This window comes from Opisthocomus hoazin, chromosome 5, assembly GCF_030867145.1.
Source record: "Opisthocomus hoazin isolate bOpiHoa1 chromosome 5, bOpiHoa1.hap1, whole genome shotgun sequence".
Taxonomy (NCBI): domain Eukaryota; kingdom Metazoa; phylum Chordata; class Aves; order Opisthocomiformes; family Opisthocomidae; genus Opisthocomus; species Opisthocomus hoazin.
The window spans coordinates 74,359,130-74,376,784 of record NC_134418.1 but is presented as its reverse complement, the minus strand read 5'-3'; the positions used below and the strand labels follow the sequence as shown (position 1 = coordinate 74,376,784).

General features: G+C 36.0%; 1 protein-coding gene and 1 long non-coding RNA gene across 5 annotated transcripts in view; one reads left to right on the top strand and one right to left on the bottom strand.

Annotated features, from left to right (window-relative positions):
* GLRA3 (glycine receptor alpha 3) overlaps window positions 1–17,655 on the top strand; it is a 113,935-nt gene that overhangs the window by 81,797 nt on the left and 14,483 nt on the right. Inside the window, exons 9-10 of one of the 4 annotated variants that reach the window (XM_075421735.1) lie at window positions 4,540–4,659; window positions 8,476–14,914. The exons of 1 other annotated variant lie outside the window; for it this stretch is intronic. In XM_075421735.1, coding sequence (XP_075277850.1) covers window positions 4,540–4,659; window positions 8,476–8,745 — 390 coding nt within the window. In that variant the 3' untranslated portion in view covers window positions 8,746–14,914. Of the gene's footprint in view, window positions 1–4,539; window positions 4,660–7,660; window positions 7,755–8,475; window positions 14,915–17,655 lie in introns of those variants that run through there. 2 more of the 4 variants (XM_075421737.1, XM_075421736.1) reach the window with 2 other exon arrangements.
* LOC142361458 (uncharacterized) overlaps window positions 14,868–17,655 on the bottom strand; it is a 68,879-nt gene continuing 66,091 nt past the window's right edge. The window contains exon 3 of the long non-coding RNA XR_012764086.1: window positions 14,868–15,672. This is a non-coding gene — a long non-coding RNA (uncharacterized LOC142361458). The remainder of the gene's footprint in view (window positions 15,673–17,655) is intronic.

Sequence of the window (17,655 nt, the reverse complement as noted above, 5' to 3'; positions counted from 1 at the left end):
GTCATGTTAATTTAGAGCAAATTGTTCAGACAATTAGTAAGAGACTTTAATACAGTAATGGTTATTAATATTTATTTTATACAGTAAAATTAGTCACTACCAACGTGCAAAGTCAAACAGTGAAAGCTACAGGTCTGAATTCTGAAGTCTGCAGTTAAATCAAGTAATAAGCAAAATATCTTACAACTATATGTAACTCCTAATTCTGATTTTTGAAAGAGTAAGTATTTCTCCAACCTACTCATTAGCTGAGTACCCACCACCGATGTCACGCAGAGCCTTTCCACTGGCTTTCAGTCACTGCCTAGAATATTACCATGAATGAAATTCTGACTGCACCAACATGACTCAGTTCAGCCATCTTTCACTCCTGATGGCTGACCTCAACTTACTACTTACATCACAAGAAGAAGACATTTCACAGGTTGTCTCCTTTAGAAGGTATTGAAAAACTGCAATGCTGCAAAGCCTACCTAAACAGTCTCTGCTAGCAAGCTTACATGTTATAATTCAGGCTGGACAATCAAATGAAAATGACATTTTCATATATTTGCCTGTTCCTGTGTGTCAAGTCCTAGATTTCTTCAGGTGTAGAGAGGAACTCATGTACTGCAGCCTAGAGGATGATTCAAACTGGATGTATCTGTGAAAAATGTGCTTTCTTCTTTTGGCTAACAGTAGCAGAAAAAACACTTTCTAAGACACGTAGGAGCGAAGCAGCATTTTTGTGTCAGGGTGTTTGTTTCTGAAGTATGGCAGCTGTCTGAAAGCTGCTTAAAGGTTTGGAATGAGGGAATGGGACAGGCAGAGACGGATTACCAGACAGGGGGCAGGTGAGCCACAACACATGCATCATGTATCACATACAAACAGCTGTGGTGAGTGATATATTATGCGACTGAACTTTTAGTCTATTCTTTTTTTTCATTATGTATTATAGTGCCTTCTGGATCTTGGGCAAATTTACCATATTCAACTTTAGTGATGTCTTTTCCTTTAATACATGTTAGTTATTATAATCGCAGGGTTAGAAACTGGCAGGTAATATTACCTTCCTTTCTCAGAATCAAACCAAATCTCTTTCCAACCCTCTCTTAGAAAGACTTACAGCTCACCAATCAGCTTAGAGGAATGTGAGGGAGGTTCCCTAATATACAAAGCACTTCTAAGAGAAGATTGCTTAACAAAAAAAGTAAAGTGGATCAGTGCTTGACTTCATGGCATTTATGAATTCACACTTAAAAGTCCTTATTCTAATTTTACACTTCATTAGACAGTCTTCTAGCTTCAGGTAGGTTGTCTTCTAGGTTCTTACAAAACTAGAGGATTAGACTCAGAGACTGCAGGGTCTATAGCAAAGTATGAAGTACCCCCCTTAGATTCTGAAGGATGAAGACATGCATTTCAATGCTTTTCTTCCATACATATTCAGGTGAGGGTATTAGCTATATTCAGGGGTATATGGTTTTCCCTTCCTCCCTGTATCTGTATGTTTCACCATGAGACAGCTTACTCCACCTACATTTACCAAAAAATGCTTTGTTCCCATACAAGGTAATGATTTTGACAAATTTTTGACTTTTTTCTGAAAAGATTAACTGAAGTGAAAGTTTCTTGACTGACTCCAAGCCTATGGAGAGCTAGAGCTCCCGGCCAGAGTTAGCCTTTAAGAATACACCTTCTCAAGCTCTAGAGACAGCCCAGCTAATTGCTTCTCTTTTTCTCAATGTTGTATTAAACTGTTCCTTGCCCAACAAGTGTACTAGAACTTGAAGCAATAAAAAATGGAGATTTTACCTCTTCAAAAAATTTGGATTGCATCCTAAACCCTCTGGTATACAAACTTATGGATTAAAGAAAGCAATTAATAACTAGTGTTCCTTACCGCAAAAGTTATTATTTATTCTCCACAATTTCTAACATGAAATGCAGACCCTAGGGTTATAAGTCAAACTAACTACTTTTTTCTTCCTCTTTTGTCTTTCTCAAAGTTAATTACTATAGCTCATGATTATAAAATTTTGTACGTGTTTGTTATCCCTTTGGACTAGGTCAAACAGCCACTGTCTCTCAGGAATTAGATTGTATTACCTTTCAAAACTATGATGTATAAAGAAAAGTTCATTTGACCACAAAGTCAAAAGATGTGAAAAGAAATTAGGTTAAAAGGCTGTGTTTAGAATAAACTTCAGGGGCTTCCCTGAACATTAAATTCTCTTTCTTTTCAAAGTGAAAAATGCTATTCTATTCAGTATTTATGCCCAAATAGATCAGAGAAATAGAGCAGTTAGGATAACTTGTCAGACTTTTCCATCCTATGTGCTTACAACGGTGGGACATCTTACCAGGATTAGTTTTTTTTGCCAGGTGTATTCCAGCTGATGAATACCAAATATTTTGGCACTGGCATTTTTTTTGCAAGGGTACAGCAAAATTCCTAGTGGTTTGACTGTGTTGAAAAGTCCGAAAATATAGATGTTTGGAATTGTTTCATTTCAGGTACATGTTGACAGAAGAGAATATGCATGAATAATATCTAATTGCAACAGGGCAGCTGAAGAATTTCCGAAGTCTATTTTCTTTATAAATAAAAGACTTGCTTTTTGCTAGAAATATTTACTTTTCTCATGTAACCCTAGCAACAGTCAGACGATTGAATTTCACTGCTGGAATGCCCTTAGGAGGTCAGTGAATCCATTTTCCTGACCTCAGTCAGGATCAGTTATACCTAATTCTTCCCAGTCATAAAAATTCCACAATCTCCCCTGCAATCTATTCCAAAGGTTTAGAGAGTTTTTTACTCATGCCTTTTTTGGCCTCTCCTGGTTTGTCTAGAAGGGACACAGAGACTGTTTCATTCCTTTATGTAGCCATTTGCACATTTTCATTCAGTCTTCTTTAAATATTCTCAGCTGATTTTTTTTTTTTGCTCATTCTCATTCTCCTTCCCTGGAAATCCTCCTAATAAGTCCATATAATTCTTCAAAACTCTGTTTGCAACATGGAGCCTAGCCAGTAACAGTTGAGGGCTGCTGAAGGATCACATCACGCAAGTTCTACGCTTATTTATCCAAACCAGTTGGCTATTTGCATTTTTAACCAACAGCATGGTACTGAGACATAGAAAAATTGTGACCTTTCATAGCTCCCAGGTCTTTTATTAGAACTACTGCAGAGCCATTCACTTTCTGTTTAATGTTTGTGAAGTTGATTATTCCTGGCTAAATGTAGTACCTTGTATTTGCATCTACTGACTCTCCTCCTGTATTTTTCAGACTCTTTGTCCAAATTATTAAATTCATTTTTAACTCTAAACATAGCCTCAAATATTTTTTCCCAGATTGGAGTCTTCTGTAAATATAATCACGAATATGGATTATTCCTTCTCAGACCTGATTAAAAACACAGAACTGAAATTTCTCTCTTCAAAAGCATATGATTGAAATCAGATAAAACGCCTGCAGTAAACGAGTGTAGCAAACAAAATAAGAGCTGTTGAAATTTATGGAAAATTATACAGGTATGCAAAATCTAATTGTTTACGGAGGTGTTTCAAGACGTTTTGGCATCCAAAGCCCATCCATCCTTGCCATTTTCCTTATGCTTTTTCCACCTACAGTCACTACCTCTTTCTTACACCACCTATAACATTTGCAGCCTACCTTCCTAGACAACAGTAACAGCAGCATCAAAGGCAATTCTTAGATATAACTGCCCCCTCTGGCTGCCGTTTTTATAGTTGTAAGTATGGACCTCCCTCAATGGTTCCAAATAACTGAAAGGCAACTTTCCTTTCAGAGGCGCAATCCAATTTGCACAGAATTAAAAAAAATTTTGAAGGGTCTGGTATTGTATTATAATATGTTTATAAATAAAAAATTATTACAGCAACATAAAATGCAACACACTCATTGCTGCTATACAATAGGCATCACAATACGTATAAGAAGCTTTTGAAAAAGACTCTCATTTCTTTGTGACTATACAAAGGGCATAATGAATACTGAGAACAGGGGAATTTTGGTTCTCAATTTGAGACTTCATTTGGTAGTCAGTATATGATCCATAGTCTTTCATCTCTATCAGAGAAAGAAATCTGACCAATGAACACAACTATTTAATGAATATTATATTACTAATGTGATTGAAACATTCCTTCAGAATGAATGAATATCAGTTATTCATATGCAGTTACAATCCTTTCAGTCTTGAAAGACAAAAGGAAAAAAATGGCAGAAATAGAAGTTCTACAGGGATACTGAAACATACCTATCATCAGTGCTTATTCTTAGTTGCATTTACACTGTACAGGGAAAACTTAACTGTGTACATATACTGAATAACAGTACTGATTTTAGATTAGCTTTCAGTGTATTTAATTTTCAGGAATACTCAATCTTTTAATTCTATTTTCAAAAATCTAAAGATCACCGTATCTTTAGTGAGGAAAATAGACGTGCAAACTAGGTCGTTTTTAATGGTAATCACACCTCTTTTCTTTTGTTTTCTTTTTGGTCAACCCATCCATTTTGATGAAAGTATTTTGAGGGAGTTCTTGATGGAAATGAAATCAATGAATCATTGCAGCATAGCAATGGCTTGAGATGTACAGGACCTATAGACGGGACTTTGCCTCAAATCTACAGTACAAATTTAAGGGTAAACTATGAAGAAGATGTCCCATTTGTCATAATGTGATATCCAATCATTAACAAAGGCCCTGTCCTTTTGTCTGGAATAATGTCTTCCCATGTGAACTCCATATACCTTCATTGCTATCTGTATGTGATGACGTGAAATGTTAGTAAAGGTATCTGTCCTGTTAATTTCATAATCCATTTTGATCTGTTTAAATCTGGGTTAAAATGTAGTGTTAAAATATTGCTTTCTGCAATTTCAAATGAACAGTGGCATCAGTTCAAGGAGAAATCAGTTGCTACCAGCACAGCATTTAAACCAAGCTGTTTGCAGTGTGAAACAACTCATTAACACTTATCTTCTCAAAAATGAACAGTAAAAAATGTAATGTTGAATTATCAAAGCCAGGGCTTCAAGTAAGTCTTCAAGTTGTTACCACAACCTATAGTCAAAAGGCTATAGAGGTATTTTCAATCCTCATGCATATCACTGCTCAAGAGAAATGTATTATTAAATATACAGACAGAAAGCAGAGTAGTCACAGGGCCACAGAAACTGATAGCTTTCTGATACTGTATAGCTAAGTATTTTGGAGAACAACGCTGATGTGAAAATGAACAAATTGAAATTATTTCCTTCAGACCTCAAAAGAATTCTAACTTTCTAAATAAAAATTGTTATCTATATTTATTTCCCATCTTTAGTTGCAGTAATTTAAAAACAGATATTATAAAATATTTACAAGTAGCTGTAGCTGTATGCTGAATAACTTTCAAATGGTTAATTTCATAGCCATATATGTGAAAAGCATATTCACATTGAACCTTTATAAAAGTTCATTCATAATAAAATTTTAAAAGCTTTGTCAAAAATCACTAAGAAACCATTCACTTTTTCTAGTAATGATGTACTAAACAGATGCACCAAAGACTAAAAAAAAAGCAGCTTCTTTATTAGATTAAAAAAAAAATTCAACCAAAGTGCAAGACTTTTGAGGAAGATTTACTGTTCAGATTTTCAACTGGGACATAGAAGGTACTTCCATTAGATGATTTCAACAGCTGTGGACTTGGACACGTGCATCACGAAAAATATTTCTGGTAAAAAAGAGGGACCGTAGGCAAGTCACTTGATAAAAACAAATGTGATGTCACTCACATTTTATAAAAATGTCTTCAAAAAAGCACTCAAATTAATGTCAGTAATAACATTAACTGCATCTTTCCTGCTGTGCACGAGCACCCTCACATACGACGCTGAGGTCAAAAAAATTCTTTTTCTGCATTATGAACCTCTTGGAAAACTTGGAGAAGCACATATTCGATATTCCAGTTGGTACTCCAGAAAAAAAAAAAAAAGTATGGTGGTACCCGGCATGTTACAGTGCTCAGGAAAGTGCCCTTTCCTGCATATCCATTAGCCCCAGCACTTGGGTCTGACTTGGCAGGCTCCAGCCATCCCACTTGTCCTCATGGAGTCACCATCCAGCAGACAGTGGGCAGAAACACTAGAGTTCTAGAAGGACCTTCACATCACTTCCTCAACAAGGGGGAGCACTTCCAAGCAGCCTGCTTGCACACTAAGTTCAGGATGTCTGCGAGCAAAAAAATAAGCAGAGACATAGCCTTTAAAGCCACTCTAGGGGAATCATTTAATTCAGGTAAGCAAAGAACAGAGATAGTAAAGTCTTAGTATGTAGTGCCTCATCCTGAAGACATACCCAACTGAAAGCTTCTACTCAGGAAAATTATTTTATTATCCTTTTGAGCCTGTGCAATCATAACCATTGTTTTCTGGAGAAGCATGAAGAGATTTAAAGCCTGAATTGTACATATGAAGGTGTTTAAAAGGCAAGTTTGTTGTAAATCCTCACAGTCTATGTATTTGTAACTTCTGCTAACAGGAATACAATCCTACAAATCTTCTGGAATACAACTACTCTAAAGGTGTTATTTCCCATTCTTTTCTGACAGGAGAGGAACACTATTTTAGTAATTAGGTCTTTGATTTATCACGTCATCAAATATTTGTCCTACCTTTTTTGTATTTCTGTTATTCATTTCCACATTGAAGTCAGTCAGTGATTTTTCCTCCTCCTTTGCTTTCATGCTAATTTTTCTTTATTTTTTGTTTTTATAGAAGAATTCTAAGACATATTTGAAGTACAGTAATTTCAGTGAGCTAAATTAGTCTACAAGTTTATTTAATCTATGTGTATAAAAAAAGTACTGCAGTCAACTGATAACTACAGCTCTGCTGGATGCTCATGCTTATTGCCAACTAGTTCACTTCAAACTTAGTAACTGATCAGCATTCTTCTGTAGATAACTTATTGAACTAATATTGCTAATAAACATGAATTTTTTTTTAAAAACTGGTTAGCAATGGTTCTTCTAGCAAGTACTATTTAATTGAAAATTTAAATATGTTTATAATTAAACCTCCATTACAAAACATTATCAGATTTCCCACGTCACAGGCATTTTCAAAATGAAAACTTTGGAAGTTTAGATTTAAAATGTGTGTGCTGAGAAATTACATTTCTATAAAGTAAGAGGTTTTAAATAAAACAAAAATACTTCAGGATTACGGAACTGAAACACTAATTATTTTACTTGCTTTGGTAAAGATATTGTTTTACACTTTTATTTTGATTTTAGCTAGGAAGAGCTTCAAAATATCAAAAATTCTCCTACAAAAGGAAAAATGACTGCTGCTGAAATATTTTGTTAATACCTATGGAAATTCTTTTCCAAAAACCTTATTTAAGAAGTAAAATATACCTAATACTTTGTCATGCTTTTTAAAAGTCTCGAATCCTAAAGCAACTAGGCTAAATTAGACATGAAAAATAGGAAATTCTGAATTTAAAATTTGTATTTAAAAAATTATGAAGCCATCAAAAGACTATCCTTGAATAGCGTACATAGTGAGGAATATATATCAGAGCCAAATTGGGCCCTGGCTTCACAGTCTATTTATCATTTATTTGCCTGCATTTGTACTTCCTTCGTTACTTTAGAATGCCTATAAACAGGTGAAGAGAAATGCAAGATGTGTCTCCAGACAGAAGTTACCTTCTTGAAATGCATGCCATGAAAATTTCTACATCTTCAGAACATCTACTTTTGTTTCTGTACAACGTGATTAAAAAGTACTTTGTCTTCCAGCTCCCTGAATTCAGAATGTCTTTGCCATTTTTCTTCTGAAATGGCAGAAGTATGAGTGAGAAGGAAAATCTGGCCTTTAGCTTTCATTCACTTTAAACAAAGACGGTTTACATACTATTCTCTTTATCTGTTGTATTCACAGGGAACAGCAGAAATAAGGCATATAGATCACATTGTCTAAATGTACAGTGACCAAAAAGGCAGAATTCTCACTCATGTAATTAATTTGAAGATCATTACTGCCTGTACGATGAGTATCCCAGGATCCCCTTTTGTTTAGCAATGTACAGAGTTAATGGCTGTTTTCGAAAAGACCAGTGTGAAGTTTGCCCAGTTGAAGACTGTGGATAATTACTGTACTTGAGGAAAATCAAAATAAATCAGAAGTTGTGTGCCAGATTACCTCTAGTTTACTGAGCTTTCTCTGTTCTCTAAATAGACTACAGAATCCATAAACAAATACGAGAAATCTGTGCTTGTTAAAGCTGCTGCAGTATTTTTGACAGACATTGATAGGGTTGAAATTTCAACCAGTTAAGATAAACTGTGGATTCAAGAAGTCACTGAGGTAACGGTGCAGTACTTGCTATTTGCCAGCTGATAAGCTTTCCATAAATAAAAGAAGCTTCTTGCTTTTGTTCTTTCTTTTTTTTTTTTTTTTTAACAGGATGATGATGTAAGGGAAAGTCAGTTTAGCTTTACAGCATATGGAATGGGCCCTTGTCTGCAAGCAAAAGATGGAGTGACGCAAAAGGGGCCAAATAATCCTGTTCAAGCTGCACCAAAAAGCCCTGATGAGATGAGAAAGGTATTCATTGACCGGGCCAAGAAGATAGACACAATATCCAGAGCTTGTTTCCCGTTAGCCTTTCTGATTTTCAATATTTTTTACTGGGTAATTTACAAAATCATCAGGCATGAGGACATTCACCAATAACAAGATAAAGGCTTGCAGTACATATGGCTGCCATGCTGAACAGGAGACTTTCTGTTAGAAATGTACGTCGGAGGAGTGAGTGGCAAAGTTAAAAGCATTGAGGGGTGAAAAAAAGATCCTGCATAGCCTGCAATTCCCAGTCACAGTGGAATGGAAGAATGACACCCAGAGACAACACATCTGCTATGGCAAACTTCCTGGGTCATACTAAATATTAACAACTTTTTCATTGTAAATCACTCTTTACTGAAGCTTTACTGCCAAGTATTTATACATACTGTTACATAGTGGTATAAATGTACAGTTCTCTTTGATGTTCCCTGTTTTGTTTTTTTAATATTGGTGTATCTTTAATTAAAAATTTAAAATAATGGATCCAGAGTACCCTAGGTAAATCCCACAGTATTGCAGAATAGATTAGTATCTGTAACAATTGTTTCAATTTTACAAGATAATAATAATTACTGATTTGAGATTACAGTTTTAAAGACTTTTTCTTGTCTTAAAGACAGTATCTGTGGTTTTGCAATGAGCACAGTTGACACATTTAATTTATATCATTTATTCAATGTACTTCACATTGCCATTCCCCTGGAAGGTGTATGTTGAAATAATCTCAGACAGCGCAAGATATCTACAGCCTAATAGTCTGCATATCACATGGAAAATATATTAAAATTTGTAAATCATTGTTTTCTGCAAAGAATTGTTTTTAATTATCTACATTTTGATAACTGAAACTTACAATATTATAACCCTTTCTACATTTTTGACAGGTTTTTCTTCTCAGTTGATAAAACTCACACAGCTTGTGAGACAGACAAGCTGCATCAAAATTTTCAGTAATTCATTTTGATTCAAAGGGAGGAGATCTTGGACCAAAAATAAAGGCAAACAGTCAACTGCTTCACTGAGACATTTGGAGGACAAGTACAGCTGTGTTTATGCACATTTATCTCCTACATCTTACATAAATATGAAAAGTTTAATTTCTTAATACATCAATTTTTCTGTCTCAGTCTTTAAAGTATATTGATATGATGTAGATACTAGTTAAGAAGCACTTCACAACTTTGGAAAAACATGCAGCTCATAAAACAAGAAAAAGGGCCTGGATGGTCTTTTACATTTATTGTACTTCACGTTAATAAATAGGAGAACAACTATTAAAACTCTTTGAGAGATTTTCCCTGTTTGGGATTAAATTTAAAGTCATATTAGTTACTTCTTTGTATTGTAACACAATAGATCACAATTACAGCATAGCTTATAGGCAACAGTGTTTGCTTTTGCCAATCTTGTCTATTGAAAAACAAAAACATCTAAGAGACAGAAATCTGACATTTAGAATTACTTGATGCTTTAAGTCCAGCAGCTGAGGCTGTTTCTCATTGCAAAATACTTCTATTTTGAACACTTTTTAAATTTTTCGTTTGTTGTCGTTCAGAATGTGTATACAAAAGCAAAATCAGCTGGAGGCAAACATCTGGTGCACTGCCAAAGGCATGGCGCATATGAGGTAACAGCAGCCATGTAACTCTGCACTGAGGGTTACAACACAGCAACCTTGGATTTGGTTGAGTTTGTTGTTGTTTTCCTCGGAGGACTAGTTAGAGAGATTCTAAAATAGTAGCTCTCCGATTTTGTTCAGCTATGTCAGAAAGAAGTTGAATAATCCTCCTTTATTTTAAACCAGTAGGGGGTTTTTTATGTTTTGCTTCGTCTATGATCTGGAATGTATTTAATTCACTTTAAATAATTACTGTTTCCTGAGGTTGTGTCTTCTTTTTGTTGATTTCTTTATGTACATGTTCAAAAAAATCCTGTTCATTTATGAAGGTGCTTGTCTGTGTGAGGGGATATCATGAAGCAATGGCTGACATTTCAGTTGACTTATATTCGTCTCTCTTAAAGTCAGCATTAGGTATATCATATGAGAGGGGATGTTGACTTGCTTCTGCTATCAGTAACATCAAAGGTATTTTCTTTAAGGACTGTTTAAAGTACCGGATCTATAATCAAAAGGCAATCATAAAAAATTACGTTATCTTTCAGGCTCACCTTCTTGCCTTCTAAAATAGCTGACTTGCATTCAGTAAAGAATTCTTAACTGAAGGGGAAAGCGCATGAAAAAACCCTGGCCAGATCAAAATAACTCCTAGTTATTCTAGTTTATAACACCTGAGTACCTCATTCACACCAGCTCTTTCCCAACTATTCAATAGTCTGTTGCTCTCGCATGTGTAGTACTACCTTGTTTTGAAAACATTAATAAATTTGTGTAATGTAGAGCTAAACAAACTTAGCCCAAATTTCTTTCGTCACTTTTTAAGACAGAAAAGGTCTCAAATGCTCTCAAATAGAGAAATCAGACAGGAAATCTTGAAAGTGATGAAAGAGAGACTGGATTACAACACTGGCAAAATGTAACAAGGAATCGGAATGTAAATTGTTAAGCAGGAAGGATAAGATCGCTCTTTCATATATAAACCTATTACCTCAGTGAGGGACAAGAACCCTTGTGCCATATATTTCTGACTAGAGTATGCTAATCTAAGGAAAAATTTCAGCATATAGCATATATGAAATAAAAAGCATAAAGCTACTTTATAATTCTTTTCTGATTTTCATAATGGATTGTTACCTACATGTTCTGTTTAAAATAAGTGAGATCTGTACATTTAGTGACTGGACCTAGTGCCTAGTGTTGTCTCTCAGAATGCATCTCTTCAGCCATGCACTATGGTGAGAGAGAAGAGGGTCTCAGATCTGGCCAACGGAAAGCAAATCCTTTCCTCTGTGTAGTTGTATTTCTCTTTCCTGTTACATTGGCAAGTTGAGCATACCCTACTTCTATACTGCAAATTTCCATGTAGTGCTCAGTCTTATAACCAGGTACACTGAAAATAAAGATAATTAAATATGTTTAAAATATCATTATGAAAACTGTACAGTGTTGCTGAAACATCTTTTTATTTAGCAAACCGTTGATAACAAAGGTATTTCAAACAGAGGGGAAAAGCAAAAACTGGTTCCATGATTATGTTTTCAAATGCACGTAACATTTGGCATGTCAGTCTACTGCCCTCAGGTACATAAAGATTTTCTATTTTTATGTAATGAAACCAAGATCTCTTCAGAACTGATGGTTTTGTGGTTTTTTACTGGAACAATAACTCTTGCCAAGGTAACAGAAGCCTCTGCAGTCCACTACATAACGTGTTTTTCAAAAAAAAGCAGAACTTAAAATTTAAATTTCATTCATATTATTCTTAAATGACTTAGTGTAAAGTCAAACGGTAAGAAAAAGAGAAATGTCAGTTGAGATGATAAGAAATTTCAAGGCACAAATACCTGCTCTTCACCGCTGACTAGGGGAAAAGTCCAAAAATGCCGGCAGGCCATGTCATCCCTCTGTACACAGCTAGAATCAACGGCTACAGTCACCAGCTAAGGTTAGTGTGGGAGACGATTCTTTTGTAACTGTATAATGAAGTAGCAGGAAATAACATGGTGAAGAATCAAGAACTGAAAGGTACTCTGCAGTATTTGTCGGACTGCAGTATTTATGTTACAGTCATGTGACAGAGGTAGTGGAAAGGGAGAAAAACAATCACCAAGGAAATAATGCTTAAGGCAAATGCTACCTAGGAGAGCATCTCCTACATCAAAAAACAACCCTCTTTATTAGGCTTCAGTAGATAGCCACCTCACCTCACTTATCACTGAACCTTGGCTCTGCAAAGTACAGGTCTTTAGCAAAGCCACACAGAAGGCTTCTTGTAAGCAGAACCCCTATGTGACAGGGTAACGCAGCTTTGCCCCAAGTCGTCATTCACCATAAGTGCAGACTCTGTGCTGCTCAGGTCGTCTTTTTGTAGTCTCTGTGGAACAATGCTATACTTCAGAAATAAAATACTGGCACTAGAAGATCATTGCAACGCAATGAAACAGAGGGAGAAATTGTAGGATCTGGAGGAGTACTCCAGCATCACAGCAACAAAAGAGCTGACACAGTCACCATAAAGGGGAAAGAAGGAAGCATGAGGCATCCTTACTGCTTTTCCCCATCTCCAGTATCTTCTCCATAGGTACACTTCTTCAGGTGGAAGCAGTAGCTGCAGGGGGAAAAAACTTATTTCAACTGCTGCAAAATATCTCTACTCTTGGGACAGTAGACAAAGAATTGACTTCCACACCATCCGCTGTCTTCATGAAAAGAGAAGCAGAGCAGGAAGGCACAGGATGAAAAGCATGGGCTGTACGTAGCAGAACAGGGCCACAGGGAGGGAAAAAGCCCAAAGCAGTGCCTGGAACCAGTGTCTTTTCTTCCTGCACTAAAAAGAGATATGGCCAAATCCATGTCACTCCTTGTAAGGCCAAAAACTTCAGAACCTTGAGAGAGGATAAGAAACGTCCCTCAGAGGTGCAGTAGATATACTCAGCTACCACAGTACCAAGCTTCTGCTTAAATTCTGAATAGCAAAATGCATTTTATTTTTAAAACTACATTCAAATGTCATTAAAATAGGCTTCCATGCTTAGAGGGCTGGCTTCTTTCTCTATAATGCTAATAAACTAGAGGAGGCTTGAAGCAGAAAGGGAAGAACAGATACTGCTGTTTTACTGTTTAGAAAGTAGTTATTTTAACACATAATAAAGCACATTCTACTTTCAAGGAGTTTTGACAGCAAGCACTATTATTTAGGCAGGTTAGTGGAATTCAGGGACAACATGGGATTTAATTACTTTTTTGTCTCAATCATATACAGGTTTTCTTTGTATTCTCTTTAACAGAGTTTGTTCCAAAATCTTTTTATAGGCTGCTTTATGAAGAATGCTTTGTGATGTGTGAGAGATTATTCTGTTTACTCGTTAGAAAGACTTGTATTTAGGTGATTTAGATGTGCACTTTACATATGAGGAGTAAGGTATAGCTTCCACTTTGTACTATAACCCCCTACGGAAATGTAGGTTGATAATGTAGATAAAATAGAATATAATAAACTATATGAAACCTTATATTTTTAACAGTAGGGAAAGATAAAAAGTCTTCCTTAACCTTAAAAAGAAGTATTATTTTTAGCAATAATTTTATATTAGATGGAAATTAATTTATTTATACAGTTCCCAGCCCAAGCTGAGATGGTTGGTTGTGAAAGATAGATATTCTTCATGTGCAACTTCTGCTCTCATTTGAGCTATCGTAGGAATTAATCTAATCCAACAAAGCAGAATTTGGCCTTAAACTGTGAAACTGCTGAATGAGCTATTAATTCTCACAGTACCCTGGTGAGGTAGTAAAATAACCTTATCCACATCTTACTGTACAATCATATGGTTATTTAGATGAGACCAATACCAGATCATCGTGGCTTTTTTCCTTTTTGAGACAACTGACAAGAAAAAAATAAATCACAAACTAAGCTACTTGTTAATAATAAAATAATAAGTATTCTGTTTTGGAGTGGTTATGGAAAAGGAGCCTTCAGGCAAACCACAACACCTACAGTAGTTACTGAAATGCTATCAGTATGGAAGGCTTGTGGAAGCAGGTTAAATTGCTAGAAGTAGTGGGTTAAATGCCAGAAAAATGTTGGCTCATCCTATATTCTTGTCATTCTTGAATACTACTGCACTTCACTTTCATCTTTGTGAAATATGCAAGAAATATGTCTTACGTTTGTATTTTAATTTATGACAGAGTGATGTTAACAGAGGAAATGGACTACAGTAGCTACTGATATTCCATGAGTGTATAATTGTGAGCTATATAAAAAGAAATTGTGCCATAAGCTTTTGACCTAAAGGTTTAACATAATATGCAGTATTTTTTGTGTTAGTGATTCCAGCTTTTTAAAGGCTATGGCAAGAAATAAGAAAAAAAATTAATATGATAGTGTATTAATAAATTGTCTGTGAGTTTTCAAAATAGTCTTCTGTGAATTCTGTCTGATGGCAATTTCATCTCAAAGTACTTCTGTTTTTGTAAAGCTCTATAAATGTGTTGTGCATGGATTTGATTCAATTCCTTTTTATTGTAATACAGTATCATATTGCACTTATACTGACATTCTCTGAGGACAGAAGTGTTCAAATATGTGAAATTTATGGTGTCACCCAAGTACTTGTAGATATTTTATTCAAAAATAATAAACTTAACTTTTTTCAGAAACCATGCAATTATTCTCTTGATATTTTAGGCAGCGGGTTTCCAGTCAAAGGAGGGACTATCTACACCATTGGAAAAAAGGATGAAACCCTCAGTGGTAGTTAAGGTGCATTATCAGTAAATATTTCAGGAGTGAAAACTTGAGAGAGATGGAAGCGGGTGCCCTCGATTGTTTTATTATTCAGAATAACCTTCAAAATACTTTAGTAGCATTAATGAAATATACAAAGAGGTGCTTTCAGGGACCATGATAGACGATGGCAGGTACTGAATTGGGAGTTTGATCTTCCAAGGTTTCCTTTACAGTGAGTGGACAGAAAGAGGTCTCTCCAGAAGGTGGGCAGAGAATGGATTCCAGTTCTGAATAAAACCCATTCTGAAAACTCCAGGAAAGTTATCCTGATAAATGCATATTGAAATAAGTACAGCCACTCCAAAATAGTCCCACTGATCTTATTATCAAGAAGGCAAAGAAATTCACTTGCAGCAGAATACCCTTAGAGATCTTTTATGAATCTATGGGCCCTCCTAAGTACTCCTGGATAGAAAAATGATTTTAAGAAACTGAATAAAGTTAGCATATAAGAAGTCCTTTGAGAACACTCTGAGTTCTGCTAACCTGATTACAGCTATGTTAATATGCTTCTAAAGAGCATACAGAATGGTCACCTCAGTAAGAGCCACACGTCAATGTGATGTCGTTTAGGCTAGAATTCTTCAGTAGCCTCAGCACAGATGCTTTGTGCTCCCTGCCCCTGTAAGACAAAAAGCAACATCAGTTCACCAGGTACTGTGACCCAAGAGTCATAGAAAAAAAAGAAGTAACTTCTTGCATTTGAAGTCAATGGGATACAAATACAAGAACTTTGCCATACTCACAAATGAAGTATTTCTATTATTTGCTGTTAATAATTCAGTTCAGCAACATTTGGCTTGGAGCTTTGTGAAATGGAAATTTCTCAAATGAACTGCTGAATGTAACAAGAGCACCAGTGGAGTCTAAGCAGAAATCCTGAGTGTGCCCTCCTAGAGCCCCCAGAACTGCATGATCAGACCCCTGCTATTTATGACAGCTGTTGCTCCAGCAGGTCTATACTGTCTTATCTCTTCAAGACCAAAGCATAACCGGTACACCTGGCCTTGTTCAGAGCTGTTCACAGGGCAACAGTGTTGTGAAACTACTGCAGTAACAAATGTTTTCATGCTAAGGTGCACAGTTCCCAGAGCATGAAAACTGCAAATATACTGTACCAGGTGTGCAACAAGCAATTAAACAAGAAGGTAACAGCCAGGTAATGTGATCCGACAGTCATGGAAAAAAGAAGTAACAGATCTTAAAGAGATCAATATATGATTGTATTCCATAAACTGTACAGTCCTTTCATCAGAGAATTCTGGAAAAACAGATATCAAATATCCTCTTTTTCATGTTTGCATATATAGCTATCTTATTATTTTAAAAATTTAATAAATACTGAATTCCACGTGGTTCATGCAATTGATTTTACTTCTAGTATCCTACACTAGCAGGGTCTGAGAAAATTTTTTTCTGAGTAAGACAAAAGCAAGTGAATTTAAAAACTTGGACCTTACAACTCACCAAAGTCTTGAAACTAGAATTACAGAAATAATTTAATTTTGGAAATAAATGAAATTTTTCAAAAGTTGAATAATTTACTTCCAAACCTTTAATAAGCAAATATATATTTTATGTATAATATTTTGTCATTGACAAAATTTAGGTATTTCAACATTTACTTCACAGACAAACAAAATCACAGAAAGCTCGAGGTTGGAAGGCATCTCTAGAGGTCTCATCTTGTCCAAACACCCTGCTCAAGAAAAGCCACCTCCATCCAGCTGCCCAGGATAATGTTCTTTTGAATATCTGCAAGGATGGAGGCTCTGCATCTTCTGTGGGCAACCTGTACTAGTGCTCAGTCACCCTCAATGTGAAAAAAATGTTTCCTGATATTCAGAATGAATCTCTTGTGCTTTGGTTTGTGCCCATTGCCTCTTGTCCTGTCACTCATCATCACTGGAAAGAGCCTGACTCCATCTTCTTTACACTCTCCATCCAATTTTTTAATGCAAATTGATGAGATCCCCTCAGAACTGGACACAGTACTCTAGGTGTGGCCCTTCCTGCACTGAGCAGAGGGTCAGGATCATGTCCTTCAACCTGCTGGCAACGCTCTTTACGCAGCCAAGGATACCATTAGTCGTCTTTGCTGCAAGGGCACGTTGCTGGCTCTTGCTCAACTTGGCCCCCACTGCACCCTCAGGTCCTTTTCTGCACACCAGCTTTCCGGGTGGTCGCCCCCCAGCATACACTGGTGCATGGGGTTGTTCCTCCCCAGGTGCAGGACTTTGCACTTTCCCTCACAATAATGACAAAACTTTTTTTGTAATGTTAGCCTCCGAGGCAACCAACTCAGCCTGAAACCCACTTCTGTCATGTTTTAATTTCTCTCTTAACAAGCCAAATAGCCCACCTGACCTGCCTTGAAAAACAATGTGGTACTTTGGGTATGTTTAGTTATTCTCTTTAAGCATGTTCTGTAGGTAGAGGGGACATTCAAACAGTTGTTTTTACAAGTACGGGTTACCACAGCTTGTTTGCATGAAGTAAGAGTAAACCTTGTGTAGGTATATTAGATCAGAATAAGCCCGGATGTTGTTAAAATTTCACTGACCTTATTTAAAGTAAGAGGATATTGGAAATTGTTACGAATTTC